This window comes from Silurus aristotelis (assembly GCF_946808225.1).
Source record: "Silurus aristotelis genome assembly, chromosome: 22".
NCBI lineage: Eukaryota > Metazoa > Chordata > Actinopteri > Siluriformes > Siluridae > Silurus > Silurus aristotelis.
In genome coordinates, this window is record NC_139595.1 from 2,267,745 (window position 1) to 2,282,482 (window position 14,738).

Below are 14,738 nucleotides of genomic sequence, written 5' to 3' on the forward strand. Positions count from 1 at the left end.
GTTAACCATTTAAACCATTTAATTGGCATCTTTTGGGCAGAGGGTAAATTTTATCAAAATTCCCTTCACTTGCCCTTCCTTTTCTCTTTCCTTTTTCATTCCCTTCCCCAATCTCGTCTCCTCTCCTTTCCTTTTTCCATCAGATTGAACTCAATAGGTAAGTAGATTTTTATTTGAACAGAGAAATCACCAGACTTTGCTGGAGTCTTTTCCTGAATGAAGTCATGTGGAAACAGTAAAGTAGGGCTTCGATCAATGCTATTGACGAGAACTAGATTTTCACCCTTTGTTCAGGATGAATTGTTTTAGCGCCACCACTCAGCACTATTTTAAATGCTGCTTTAACCGCGCCTCCGTTACCGAATCGTAAAGAATTCACACTGGGTTTCAAATCAGTCTCCGTCTTTCAGTCTCCGTCTCACCACCTGAGGCAAAATGCAAAAAGAAAAAAACAAAACAAAGGAAAACGCTAAAATAAAATCAGCTCTTGTTGTTGCACTATAAGTGTGGTGTTTGTCGTTTTTTTGGAATCCTATTGTCCTGCTAGATCAATCGATCTTTTGTTATTCCTTGTTCTTTTTCTTTTATTTATTTATTATTTATTTATTTTACACCTTAATGTGTTTAAAGTGTGAGCTCGTCCAAATTGTTGCTTGTCTACTCTACCATGCACAGTGTGGGTCAGACGTAGCATCCAAACACACACACACAAACACACACACACACACACACACACACACACACACACACACACACACACACAGGATTTTCCACACATTAAATATACACACTCCCAACCCCATTGCCCTTCTGAATATTTCTGTTTTGTGTGTGTGTGTGACCTCTTCCCAATGCTATTGTTCAGCAGACAGATGTCACCCCTCCCTCCACTCCCATAATCCCTGTGATCCCTATCTCGCCAGTCCCTGCGGAGGCCGCTGTCATCCCTTCACCGACATCACAGGTCTTTTTTTATTTTTCATGCATTTCTTTTTTCATATTTTCTCTCCCTTCTCGTTCTCGTTCTCGTTCTCGTTCTCGTTCTCGTACTCGTTCTCTCTCTCTCTCTCTCTCTCTCTCTCTCTCTCTCTCTCTCTCTCTCTCTCTCTCTCTCTCTCTCTCTCTCTCTCTCTCTCTCTCTCTGTCTGTCTGTCTGTCTGTCTGTCTGTTTTATCTGTTCGTTATTGTTCTGTTGAGCCCACCTCATTTTCAACAATGTAGTGGCTCTATAAAAAACCAAACACAAGCTTCAATCTCACGTCTGAGTGCTAAAGGAAATGAAGAAAACCCGCTGTAAATTAGGTCGTTCGGAGGAGTAGAAGCGATCACGTCACACTAGTGCATTTCCCTCAGCGTAAAATCTAACGCGCGCACGTACGTACTGCCGTCGATCTCACAAGAGTGCCAGTGCTGGTGATTTGATCCGACATGAGGAGAAGTTTATTCACAATGGCACGAGAGATAACGATACGTTCGGACGTCCAGTGTACGGCGTTCGATTCGTACGAACGAAACACGTAGTGCGACTCGCTAATGTTTCACTGTGGTGTTTTTTCTTCCAGGCAAATCCTCCTCCTGTCGTGGTGAACACAGAGAGCCTGGATTCAGCCCCATATGTGAGTTTACTTTATTGATTTCCTTCTTTTTTTAAGAATCAGAATTCACAAGGAAACATTTGGACAAAAGAATTAAACTTAAAAGCAGCAGCCTAGTGAGCCGACATCCATTCACCACATTCACCAGATTAGTGATCCTCAAACCTCAACTACAGTCTTTCTGTTTCATTTGATTTTATTTTCCAATTTTTTTTTTTATCCTTTTCATGTTTTAAAGCAAAAAAAAAAAAAAAAAAACATTTTCACTCCCCTTTTCTTCTTTCCCCTTTACCCATATTTTTTTTCTTTTACTTCCTTTTCTTTCCTTAATCTTTCTTTCCTTTCCTTTCACTTCCTTTCCTTTCCTTATACTTCCTTTCCTTTCACTTCCTTTCCTTTCCTTTCCTTATACTTCCTTTCCTTTCACTTCCTTTCACTTCCTTTCCTTATACTTCCTTTCCTTTCACTTCCTTTCCTTTTCTTTCCTTATACTTCCTTTCCTTTCACTTCCTTTCACTTCCTTTCCTTTCCTTTCTTTTCCTTTCCTTTCTTTTACTTTCCTTATACTTCCTTTCACTTCCTTTCCTTTCCTTTCTTTTCCTTTCCTTATACTTCCTTACCTTTTACTTCCTTTCCATTCCTTTCCTTTCCTTATACTTCATTTCCTTTCACTTCCTTTCCTTTCCTTTCTTTTCCTTTCCTTATACTTCCTTACCTTTTACTTCCTTTCCATTCCTTTCCTTTTCTTATACTTCATTTTCTTTCACTTCCTTTCACTTCCTTTCCTTTCCTTTCACTTCCTTTCCTTTCCTTTCACTTCACTTCCTTTCCTTTCCTTTCACTTCCTTTCCTTTTCTTGTACTTCCTTTCCTTTTCTTGTACTTCCTTTCACTTTACTTCTTTCCATCTTACCCATTCTCTTCCCATTTTCTTGTCTTGTCCTTTCCTGTCCTTCTCTCTCTCTTGCCTGTTTGCATTTTCTTTTCATTCCTTTCCCCTTCACTGCCTCTTTCTTTTCTTTTCATCATATTTTTCCATTTTCCTTTCCTTTCATTAACCCTTTTAGCCCTTTCTCCTTTTCTATTCCCCCATTTTATCGTTCATATAATTTTTAACTTACATTTAATTTTCCTTAATTGTGATAGGATTCATGGTCAAGATTAGCAATATATTGCAGCAGATTCTGTTTCTCCTGACCACCGGAAAATATTAATTATATTTGTATTATATTTATAAAAAATCAGTTTCTGTGCCAGGTGTATATTCTACACAAACCTGTAGCAATTTGAATCATTTCAATGCAGAACGAAACACATTTTTGAGCTGTAGTGCCTCGACTACAAGACTATCGCATATGTGTGTCAGAGCACACACACACACACACACACACACACACACACACACACACCGTTCTCTTTTTCCCCTCAGCTTCCCACAGCAGTACTGCGGCATCCCCCAGGGGCTTTCTGCAGAGGGGAAAGGCTAGATCCGGCTTTAATCTCCGTCTTTAGGGAGCTTTTCTTACCACACACACACACACACACACACACACACACACACACACACACACACACACACACACACTCACACACACACTCACACACTCACACACTCACTCACTCACTCACTCACTCACTCACTCACTCACTCACTCACTCACTCACTCACTCACTCACTCAAAGATCACTGTTGAAGCAGAAACACACTGCCTAAGTCCCACACTGAGCCTCAGGGGAAATGGCTCCTTTTGTCTCCTATAATTGGGTTCCTGTAATTGGTCTTCATCTGCACATTGTGTTTAGAAACAGAAGTGTAAGTCGTCTGTCATCACTGCTGCTGCGCCAGTATTTACAGTGCACCTGCACCAGTTCAGTCGAGACGTGACGTGTTTTTTTTTTTGTTTTGTTTTTTCATGGAGGTATTATAAGAATTAAACGGTGTCCTCACTCGTCCTAGGACTTCTGATCTCTGGCTGCATCTGCACTAATCCGGACGTGATTTTTGTCTTAAAACGATCCGCGTCCACACGTTAATTTTCAGTTGTTTCCCAAAAGTTTCCACACCGAAACGTGTGAAAACACTTACGTCCCTGTGGTCTGCATAAAAGTGTTTTTAAAAGTCTCTGTTTTCAGAGTCCACACCATTTAAAAAATTAATAAATAAATTAACGTTTTCAAACAAAAAAACATATTAGTGTGGACATGGCCTCTGTTTCATAGGGATGAAGTCACAGGTTACATATGTCATGTGACTCGTCACGTGTAAATGTAACGCCATTTCATTCTAAATAATGATTACAATATCTCTCTGGGTCACGTCAGTGATTTTGTGTGTGGCTTTGTGTATGTATGTGTAGAAGTGATGGTGCTGCAGCCCCCAGCGTTGTGTTTATCTGTAGGCTGTTTAAATCCTGGCTTTCTTATCAAACTTTCACTTTTATCCGAAATGATAGTTTTCTATGTTTTCATTTGTTCACCGTGTGCTGGTTAGATTGCTAACAAAAGCTTGTTTGGATCTAATTCTAAAGTGTGCTTGTTTTTTCTTTTTTTCTTCCTGCAGGTGAACGGCACAGAAGCAGACTATGAGTACGAGGAGATTACATTGGAGAGGGTGAGTGGAACGTATCATGCTGGTGTTACTTTCCTGAAGTGGAACAACAATAAAAGCAGCCGATTTTTTCCTGCCATGTGGTTTACTCCTGGAAAGCTTTTCCACCCGAAGCTGGAGAAACATAATTGTGTTGCACGTCGTTGGATCCGGTAGCATGAAACTGAACTGCACCTTACCTACCTGACACCTGAAGCAGCACAGATCTCCAGTAGCACACTTCAAAATCTAGTGGAACATCTTCCCAGAAGGCATCACCTTCCCAGGGAGGCTACATGACCTATCTAGCCTAGTGTTTCACCTCAGGGTTAGAGCTGTTCCTCGGAGTTGTTACCTCACGGTAAACAGAGCCACCCCGGAACCCCCGTTAAAAAAAGGAAAACCGATGTGGCCCTCACAGGAAAATGCCTTTTCATGAATAAGCTGTAATTGTATACCGCTGAGGCAGCTGTATGATAAGTGGATTTGACGTGCAGTTTTAAACGCGTACTCTCGAACCTCTTTGTGTGTTCAGGCAAATTCTGGGCTCGGCTTCAGCATCGCAGGTGGTACAGACAACCCTCACATCGGAGAAGACCCCAGCATCTTTATCACCAAAGTGATCCCAGGAGGCGCGGCTGCTCAGGACGGGAGACTTCGGTGAGTATGTTTTTTCTTCAATCCCCAGGTGCATGTGACGGCCAGTCAAAAACTATTTTTATTTATCTTCCTGTCTTCGTTTCAACGCCGCTTTCTGTAGCTAGACTGCAGGTCAATTCGCATGGTACGATCAGCTGATCACACCACCTTTTTGCAGGCCTCCTCTGTCTTGCTTGTTCCTGTTTTCAAACAAGGCTTAACTGTTTCCTGTTAATATGCGCTCGATGGTGCAGGTGTAAAAGTTCCTGAGCATCTTGAAGGGCAGTTTAAAGTCTCCAAAGCATCTGATGTCGAACAAATGCTTCTTCAAGAGGATGTTTAACACTTTACCCAATAGGACCACAACTATTATTCTCGAGATTATAATCCAGTGTGCTTCAAATAAATGTGTATAAATGAACGAGAGCAGAATTGTATTCACTTTAATAAGGATGTTGGTAAAGTCAGATAGTGATGTAGGTGATGTGAGGAGGACTGAACTTCACCTTCATCCCAAAGGTGTTCAAAAGGGTTGCAATCAAAGATCTTCCACACACTTCCTACCAATTTAAAGGAGATCTTCCTGGAGAAAAGTCAGGTTTCCCAATACTTTTGTCAATATACTGTATTAATCAGTTTGTCATTAATAATGAGCTTGAATGTTGATCTGCTTTATACCGGAGTGAAAAGGAGGCACAAATTATATTTTGAATATATCAGACAGGGTGTGTGTGTGTGTGTGTGTGTGTGTGTGTGTGTGTGTGTGTGTGTGTGTGTGTGTGTGTGTGTGTGTGTGTGTGTGTGTGTGTGAGAGAGAGAGAGAGAGAGAGAGAGAGTGCTGTCAGAGGCTCATTAAAGCTGCAGGAGTGTTGAGCTGAGCACTAACAGTGATGAGGACACGTTGAAATTCAGTATATCGGGGGTATGGGGTCAGGTCTCTTATAGTGTGTGTGTGTGTGTTATATGCTTGGAAAAAGGGCTCTGAATCTAAATTTCCTTTTTACCAATAAACAGAACGTTTTGAATTGTATTCATTATAAGACACGTGTATTCTCTCTGCAGGGTGAACGATGTTCTCCTGCGTGTCAACGAGGTGGACGTCCGGGACGTGACCCACAGCAAGGCGGTGGAGGCGCTGAAGGAGGCCGGGTCGCTGGTCAGGCTGTATGTCAGAAGGAGAAAATCCGTCTCTGAGAAAATCGTCGATATCAAATTGGTTAAAGGACCTAAAGGTATGATATCGCCTGCCGTTTTCTTCATGATTTTTGATTATTCAGAATAGCAGGAAGTTCTCTTTCTTTTTTTCTTTTCTTATTTCCCCCCCTGGTCATTCTTATGAGGACCGTTATCCATTGCTGTTTTTCATCTCCCAGGCAGCCTTGACGTCAGCAGCGTCTTTATTTATCGTTTTTATTTTCATTTTATTGCAGCCGTTATCATTACAATTCTTAAAATCTTTCAGACAGGGTAACTTTATATCTCACATCATGCCGAATTTACTGCGGAATAATCGGAGTTCAAGGGTGTGTTCACATGGCAGACATTCAGCAAAAGCCATTTATAGCCTGATGTGATCTCCTGGTCTGAGATTGTGTCCCCTCAGATGATATCTGACTATTTGTTCACTCCATTTACAGGGATGGCACAAATGCAGAAATTAGATACGTGGCATAAAAACATGAATAATCCAATTTGGCACCTTAATGAACAGAAAAAGTAGATTGTCCTGGTCACCTGATTGGCGTAGTTTCAATATGTGCATATATTTTATTTTAATTTTTATATATTGTGGGTTTTATTTTAAATTACAAAGACGGTTTCTCATTATCGAGTTTTTTCCTTTACCGCCTTCCTCATTTTCTCAAATATTTTTGGTATGACTCAGGACTTGGTTTTAGTATAGCAGGAGGTGTCGGCAATCAGCACATACCAGGAGACAACAGCATCTACGTCACGAAGATCATCGAAGGAGGAACTGCCCACAAAGACGGCAGGCTGCAAATCGGAGACAAACTCCTGGCTGTAAGTTGAACTGTCTGGAAACGTACAGAATCCAGAAGACTGTCCAGTGTTCATGTCATCTTGACTGCGGTGTGTGTGTGTGTGTGTGTGTGTGTGTGTGTGTGTGTGTGTGTGAATGTTAGGTGAACAGCGCATGTCTGGAGGAGGTGACCCACGAGAACGCCGTGACTGCCTTGAAAAACACTACAGACGTGGTGTACCTGAAAGTGGCCAAACCCAACAGTGTCTTCATGACAGACAGTTTCGTCCCTCCTGACGTCACTAACTGTGAGTGGCAGCGAGCGTTAGCACCGATCGCACCTTCACACACCACTGTTAACACTGAACACGTGACCTGCAGATACATTATACACGTTATATACACATTACTGATAAATACAGGATCATGTCTGGATGGGACGCATTAAACTGATTTTAATGAAGGATGCATGGAGGTAGTTTGGTAAATGGATATATTTGAGTGGACAGATGAGAATGCTTAGATGGATAGAAGATGCGGTTTGGGGAGATGGGTGAGTGGAACTGTAAATGGACACAAGATCGATGGATTTAAAGTAGATGGATAGTAGGATAGAATTGGACAGAAGGATATGGATGGGTAGATGGATTATTTTGTAGGATTGATATAAACATTTAGATGATGAACAGATTTGGATGGATGCCGAATACAGTCTACTGCCACCTGCTGGTACAGGAGAGTTCACACAGGAGAGTTCACACACTTTAATTTGCAGCACAATCGACCGATTCATTAAAAGATGATTGATAAATCAGTCTCTCATGTGTAGTGTCTAAAAATTTTGCAATCTAAACATTTTTATTTATTTATTTTTTCCCTCAGCCTATTCACAACACATGGAGAACCATATCAACACCCCCAACTATCTGAACCAGCCGCTCCCACCATCCTCTTCTGGACGCTTCTCACCAACACCGAAGACTCCACACGTGGACGACGATATGACAAGGTAGCATTTATCTTCCACTTTATTACCTCAATTATCCATCAGTGCTCTCTCTCTCTCTCTCTCTCTCTCTCTCTCTCTCTCTCTCTCTCTCTCTCTCTCTCTCTCTCTCTCTCTCTCTCTCTCTCTCTCTCTCTCCCCCCTTATGTATATATATAAACGTAAAACAAAAAACGTGTATCTTTTGTTGGATTATTGTCTGTCTATTCCATCTTCCTTTCTCACTTCTTTCCTCCTGCTTTGCATTTTTCATGTCTCCTTCCCTGCTGCAGAAATTGATGAGATGAAGTTATGAAAGATTTATTGGCACTTGCGAATAGAGGGAGGCCGTATCTGCAGAGGGAGAACAAAGGAGAGAGATTCCCTATTCTGTCCTCTGTTATTTCTCTCTCTCTTTCTCTCCAGCTCTGTATCTCAAGGTCACTACCGTTTAGCTGTGTTTTCAGCCGTAGTGACTCTTGCTGCTGTGTGATAATAGAGTTGAGCAATTGTCACTGGGAAAATGACACGCACTCCCTCCATCAATTCAGTCTTCCTTCACGAGTCCTTGGGATAGGTGGTTCACTCGTTGCACTGACAGCCCTTCATCAATTCTGAAATGAAACAAAGCCAACAGCACACTGTTTATGATGATTAAATTATAGACAGGCAGCATTACAATAGCTATATAGAATTCTGTTATTACGTATACGTAAAAAATGAAGCCGAAGCGAATGAGCACAATTCTGACTGGGCTTTGGAATCTATATTGTAAATATCGTAAGCCCTTTCCGTGTAACTGTTGCCCCACATTGTCAGCATAGCGTATCACCGTCACGGCTTTCTCGCCGATCACTCAGTCAGCAGGGTGTATCCGGTTGTCAGATCATCTTTCTCTGATTATTCAGGCTGAACAAAAGAAGAGATACCTGGTCTGGTTTTGTAGACAATTCTAGCTCCAAGCCTTAGGGGCAGTAGGACTGGCCAGTATGATGTTCATTATCGTGATCATTTTATATATATGTTTATATAAGAGGTCAAGTTGATTGCTGGAACTATAAACTATCGGCAAAAACCCATACAGATAGTTTTTCCAGTCCACTGTCACCACAAGAGCGACCTCTAGTGGCAAATCACTGAATCCATGTGTTGTTTCTTTTTACACGTGAGACTGCGTGCTGCACAGGGTTATTATATTTATTATTTTTAATTATATTATTTAATTTATTAAGTAATATATTCATATTTATTTTCTGTAGCACTTCTCATTGGTTCAGTATTGCTTTTTCATATAGATATAAAGTGTGTGCCTGTGTGTTTTATATATATATATATATCATCCTCTCTGTCAATTCATTAAATTTATGTTTGTATTTCTATACTAACAGGGTGCCATTTATACAGACATGGTCCATTCCAAGAAATCACTTATCCACTTGATTGTATCTGGTTCACATCATGTGGTTTTATTTTCATAAAAATAGTATGCTAATGTCTCATCAGTCCTCATCTCGCTCTCGGCAGCGAGCTCACAAACATGATTAATCTAATATGGTGTAGTAATTTATTTAAATAGAAATGAAATAATAAAAAATAGGATGAGCACACAGCTTGAAGTAATATAATGAGAACAGTACAAATAAATGACTCTTTAATGCAGTATTACTGAAAACGAGGGATGGTTACTTGTAGTAACAAGTTGATGAAAATGACCAACTTTTTCATATACTCCTCATTCCTCTTTAACCCCTTAAATTCAGCCTTTCATCAGTTATTACTCTAAATTATCCATTAGTGTTCATAATTTAGGACTAAAGCTAATAAGAAAAAGGTGTGAAGTTCTGAGGACCATGGGCATGTAAGGGTTATATTTTAAATGTAGCTTGTCTTTGTTTTTTTTTTTTTGTTTTTGTTTTTTTTTTTTTAATATATAATAGATTTTACTGCATACATTTTTGCACACACACACACACACACACACACACACACACACACACACACACACACACACACACACACACACATATATGTATATGTATGTCTAATCACTAGTTTTTCACCATTATATTTCAGGTTGTATTTGCTGCCTAAGGGGTAACATTTTTAGAGTTCATCCCCTGTTAACAATTTGATATGGCTAATTAAGTGCTGCATGTCTTGTGATCAGATTTAATATCTTTTTAGATTGTTTATTGTCTTATATTCATTGTGTTTGTTTGTGTGTGTTTTCATGACAGAGAGCCTAGGAAAGTGGTTCTGCACCGTGGAGCCACAGGACTGGGCTTTAACATTGTGGGTGGAGAGGATGGAGAGGGAATTTTCATCTCCTTCATTCTAGCAGGAGGTCCTGCTGACCTGAGCGGAGAGCTGAGGAAAGGAGATCGTCTCGTCTCGGTACATCGCTCACACCTGTGATGAATATTAGCAAACAAATGATGATAGAAAGATCACAGTGATATTGAAATACATCTATAAGAAGAAGGAAAACACCCTGAACCCAGGCTTTACATATCAACTTAAATATACAACATTACACCCGTACAGTGTGTGTCTTACACACACACACACACAAATTTAATCATGTCCTTGTGGATTTTATCTTTTTTCATGTTTTTGTGAGGAACACACCCTAAAGTCTATTATTACTTCTCTACACTCAAACACACCCACACGTAGGCTTGAGGTCACCAAATTGGAGTCATTTCCTCCTCGTTAGGGAAAGGCGGTGCGTGTTCCAAATAAAACCTCATTCATCTTTATTTACCAAATCCAATAACCGCATTGAAATGACAAAACAGGACATGTGAGTGGACAAGGGCTGGTACTCGGGGCATTTCTCCGGGTTTTTAAGCAGCAAAATCGCACGGGAATGACACCGTTCCTGAAAGTCTTTCCTTCTCTCCGTATTTTGCACGACCCATGACAAAATCATTGACACTTACCATATCAAGTGTCTAAAAACAAATTTTTTCCTTTTCCTCCGCAGGTGAACGGAGTCGACCTACGCAGTGCTACTCATGAACAGGCGGCAGCTGCACTGAAAAACGCCGGGCAGACCGTCACAATCATCGCCCACTTCAGGCCAGAGGGTGAGGCTCTTATGGTGTAGACCAGAAACGGCACACAAGATAAGAAACTCATCAATAAGTCCGTTTTATGTAGAAGAGCAGCTTTTACCTGGCAAGTCTACATAGTGTTTTACTAAAAAAAAAAAGAAAAAATCAATACTTAGAATAATCGCTTTAACTAATTACCATCATTTATTTTTCAGTCTAAGGTTTAGATATAAATGTAAAATGGGCAGCACTGCGGTGGCGTTAACTCAGCATTCACAGGGCTGATGAGTCCCGCCTACGCGGCTTTAAACAAAAACTAGCGACTTTTCTTCACTGCAATTCGCGTCAAATATCTTAATTTTTTTTTGCGCTAAATAATTACTTACTTTTTATTTTTGGATGGGTAAAAGCAGGCCACCAATCAGGGTCGAGCACGGGCTCTGTTTTGAACTCGTTCTGGTTGCCGCTTGGTGGCATCTACTTCAACAGCAAGCAGAACCTTTTGGGAGAAATAAATGATGGAAGAAACTCTCGAACTCGCCTGTGCACAATCTTTTTTTTAATAGTTGAAAAGGGTTCGTGATCATTGTAACAAAAATCAGTGTTTGAGTCATTAATATCATTCTATTAATAAATCAGTGTGCTGAGAGTCACATTCGAGTCTTTTCACATCAACTGAGTTGATGAAGTAAAGAGTCTTGTGATAAAATGATAATAGGAACATTATAGTTATAATAAATCAGTACTTTGGAAACTTATATACACTTTGAAGGCAAAAACTTTTGTACTTTTACTGAAGTGAAAGTTTAAAGGGACACTTTTACTTTACCTGGTGTATCTCTAACGTTTACTCGAGTACATGCTTTGTGTACTTTGTGTCACTGGTGTAATGTAAAGCTTGCTAGCATTTCTATTGGTAAAAAAAAAAAGTGCCTTCATTAAAATATAACGCCACGTCCACCAGACACTTCTCAGATCTGCTCAGTACTCCAGCTGTGCTTTGGTGCATTTCTGGTTTCGCATTTCGTTAGCCTCGTGAACTCGATCAGTGCTGTAATGGCATCAGGAGATATGGTGGTTACCATGATCGATTTTTTTTGCACATGTTCTGTAAAGTTTGGCCAGTGGACACTCATGTTTTTATTTTTTATCCTTGAGAAGTGTCTAAATCTCATCAAAAACATGAAGAATTATATAGAGTAGCGTTATGTTAGTAAGCAACTTGGCAGGACTTTATAAAATCAAGCATGAAATATTCAGAAGTTAGAAACAATCATCAGAAATAGATCACGCAAAGGCATTTGTGCTGCATGCTTTTTTATTCTTTTCGGCTTGTTTGAGCAAGCGTTTATTTGTTTGCTTGTTTACGATGTTATTTGCTACTTTATTATGATTATTTGAATTGGGTAGTAGTGAGATTTTGTACACTATAACTCACAACTCGTGTGTATGCGCATAGTGTTTGCACAATGTTTTTTTTTTTACCAGGCTGACATTTATTTAAGGACAGCGTCACTGTGAGTGAAGTGTTTGGCCTTGAACAGTGAGAGAGCGAGGGATGGCGAGAGGGATGGAGAGAGGGATGAGCAGACTGGGCTGGGAGGGGTTGAGAGCACAGAGGGAGGATGGTGCCTGAGTGAGAGAGTTAGTGAACATGGAGCCTCGCTGCCTTTTAGAAAGCCGTGGTCACCAGGAGCACTTTAGAAAGAGATAGTGTGTGAAAGAGTACTGTTTCTCGAGCTGTTTGGACTCGGTGCAGAAGCACGACGCAGAAAAACAGTGTAAGTACTGCGGAAACAATCCGGTTAATCGCGTAGTTTGAATATGTGAAGAATTATATCTGCTGTGTGATGTTTCGGGATTGAATGGAGTTTCATGGCCTTTGCCTTTGACTGTAAATCGCTCCTTATTATCAGCTCATTTGACATTTAAATCGCAAACAAAACAGTTCACCACCCCAAGGCTGGTCTGATGTGCTGTAGTAGTTTGGTCTTTGCCCCACCTTATGTGACCTGAAAGATTGTCCCTCACCGGTAATGCGATACTCGTCACTTAGTGCGTAAATATTTGATGAAGTAATCGGGGAAAAGTGATACTGAGCTGTCTTTCAGGTCGTATAATGTGACACAATTGATTGAAATATACCAGATCGCTATGCGTTATAATTATTTAATGATGGGGCCGGAATAGAAAACATTAGATGTGCATATAAAGAAACTAAAATAAATTTATATGTCCAAGTAAATAATTGCTCAGCCCTGTTTCATGTGGTAGAGACTAGTTAATTAGTTACTAAATAATTAGATAACAATTCACCAATTAACTGTACATTTGTTACTAAAGATCTAATTAACATATCAATTAGTTACTAATTAACTAATTAATTCATTAGTACGTGTACAGGCTCCAATCCAGTTTGTCTTGGCATTTGTACAGCTGATGGAACTGGGATTTGCTGAACGTTTAGCACACAACTGCTGTCCATTCATACACAGTAGACTGAATTACAGATGAATGAACAACTTAGTTTTATACTTCTTTTCCTCTGTAGGTCACTTTCTCCTTCTCCCTCTCTCTCTCTCTCTCTCTCGCTCTGTTGCTTTCTCTCTCTCTACTTTACACGCACGCATCTTGTAATGCAAAAACCTGTGTTAACGCGAGCCATAAAACTGGTACGACTCCTGTAGATAAAAGGCAGCTTATGTAATGAATTCATCAGCATTTTAATCTAAAAGCACAGATTACAGCGAGGGAACTCGACCTGATATATTACAGTAAGTTGGTTTAAAGTTAAAATCCTACCAAATGTATTCAGACTTGCCAAATATATATTTTCACTTTAATTAGGCGGGTGGTCATGATGTTTTGCCTGATCAGTGTGTGTATGTGTATATATCTTATGACCACCTGCCTAATTTTGTGTTGGTTCTATTTTTTGTTGCCAAAACAGTCCTGACTTGAGCATTAAACAGCATTAAGGAGCTCGTAAACACTGTAGAATAAAAATAGAGCTATAAGTGATAACGTGATGTTTTACACATACGTGTGTTGTAGAGTACAGCCGTTTCGAGGCGAAGATCCATGATCTGAGGGAACAAATGATGAACAGCAGTATCAGCTCAGGGTCGGGTTCTCTGAGGACCAGTCAGAAGAGATCATTATACGTCAGGTATAATACACACACACACACACACACACACACACACACACACACACACACACTTTCAGTTAATTTCAGAAAATAATTAAGACACATAATTATTACTTATATAATTTATACAGCATGTAATATTCATGAAAGTGTAAATGTCGGCCAACTGCGATCCAGAAACAAGATAAGATCTTACGGTAATCCGTCTGTAACTTAAAACATGTCAATTCAAATAACTTTTCAGCGTTGTGGATCACGTAGCGCTTATCCACTTCATTCTGCTAATTGACACACACATACACACACTCACTAAATTAGGCCCCCACCAGTTCTGACTCACCAGTTGGTATTATTATATATACACCTTCTAACCAGAAATGGTGAAGACCAACATGCCAGCCAATAAGATTTTTTGCAAACTGCTGCTCTTGCTGCATCAAAGTGTGGCATAACACACTCATGGGGAGGTACAATTTGCTTATTTCATCTACATAAACTCACAAAAACGACATTTGTATGTTTTTGTGAGCTCATGTAGATGAAATAAGCAAATTGTACCTTTTGGGTTATAATTCAGTATTTGAGGTTTTACTCTCCGGTGATTGGTGCTGAGATGCAGAACTGTTCATGCAAACTGGGGTCCTAAGCCACTGTAGTAGACTGTTGATATTAATTACAGTCCCCATCCATCTTTAAAGTTCTTTTTAATATGATTTAAACAACATTTCGTCTACAACCTTCCACC

The 14,738-nt window shown here is 40.0% G+C and overlaps 1 protein-coding gene across 42 annotated transcripts in view; it reads left to right on the forward strand.

Annotated features, from left to right (window-relative positions):
• dlg1b (discs large MAGUK scaffold protein 1b) overlaps positions 1–14,738 on the forward strand; it is a 73,472-nt gene that overhangs the window by 48,749 nt on the left and 9,985 nt on the right. For 19 of the 42 annotated variants that reach the window (XM_083525064.1, XM_083525028.1, XM_083525049.1 and 16 more), the window contains 11 exons: positions 866–964; positions 1,563–1,616; positions 4,155–4,205; positions 4,717–4,841; positions 5,883–6,052; positions 6,706–6,842; positions 6,965–7,109; positions 7,684–7,810; positions 10,024–10,180; positions 10,773–10,875; positions 13,897–14,011. In XM_083525064.1, the coding sequence (XP_083381190.1) occupies positions 866–964; positions 1,563–1,616; positions 4,155–4,205; positions 4,717–4,841; positions 5,883–6,052; positions 6,706–6,842; positions 6,965–7,109; positions 7,684–7,810; positions 10,024–10,180; positions 10,773–10,875; positions 13,897–14,011 (1,283 nt within the window). The remainder of the gene's footprint in view (positions 1–865; positions 965–1,562; positions 1,617–4,154; positions 4,206–4,716; positions 4,842–5,882; positions 6,053–6,705; positions 6,843–6,964; positions 7,110–7,683; positions 7,811–10,023; positions 10,181–10,772; positions 10,876–13,896; positions 14,012–14,738) is intronic. The other 23 variants (XM_083525044.1, XM_083525067.1, XM_083525041.1 and 20 more) reach the window with 2 other exon arrangements.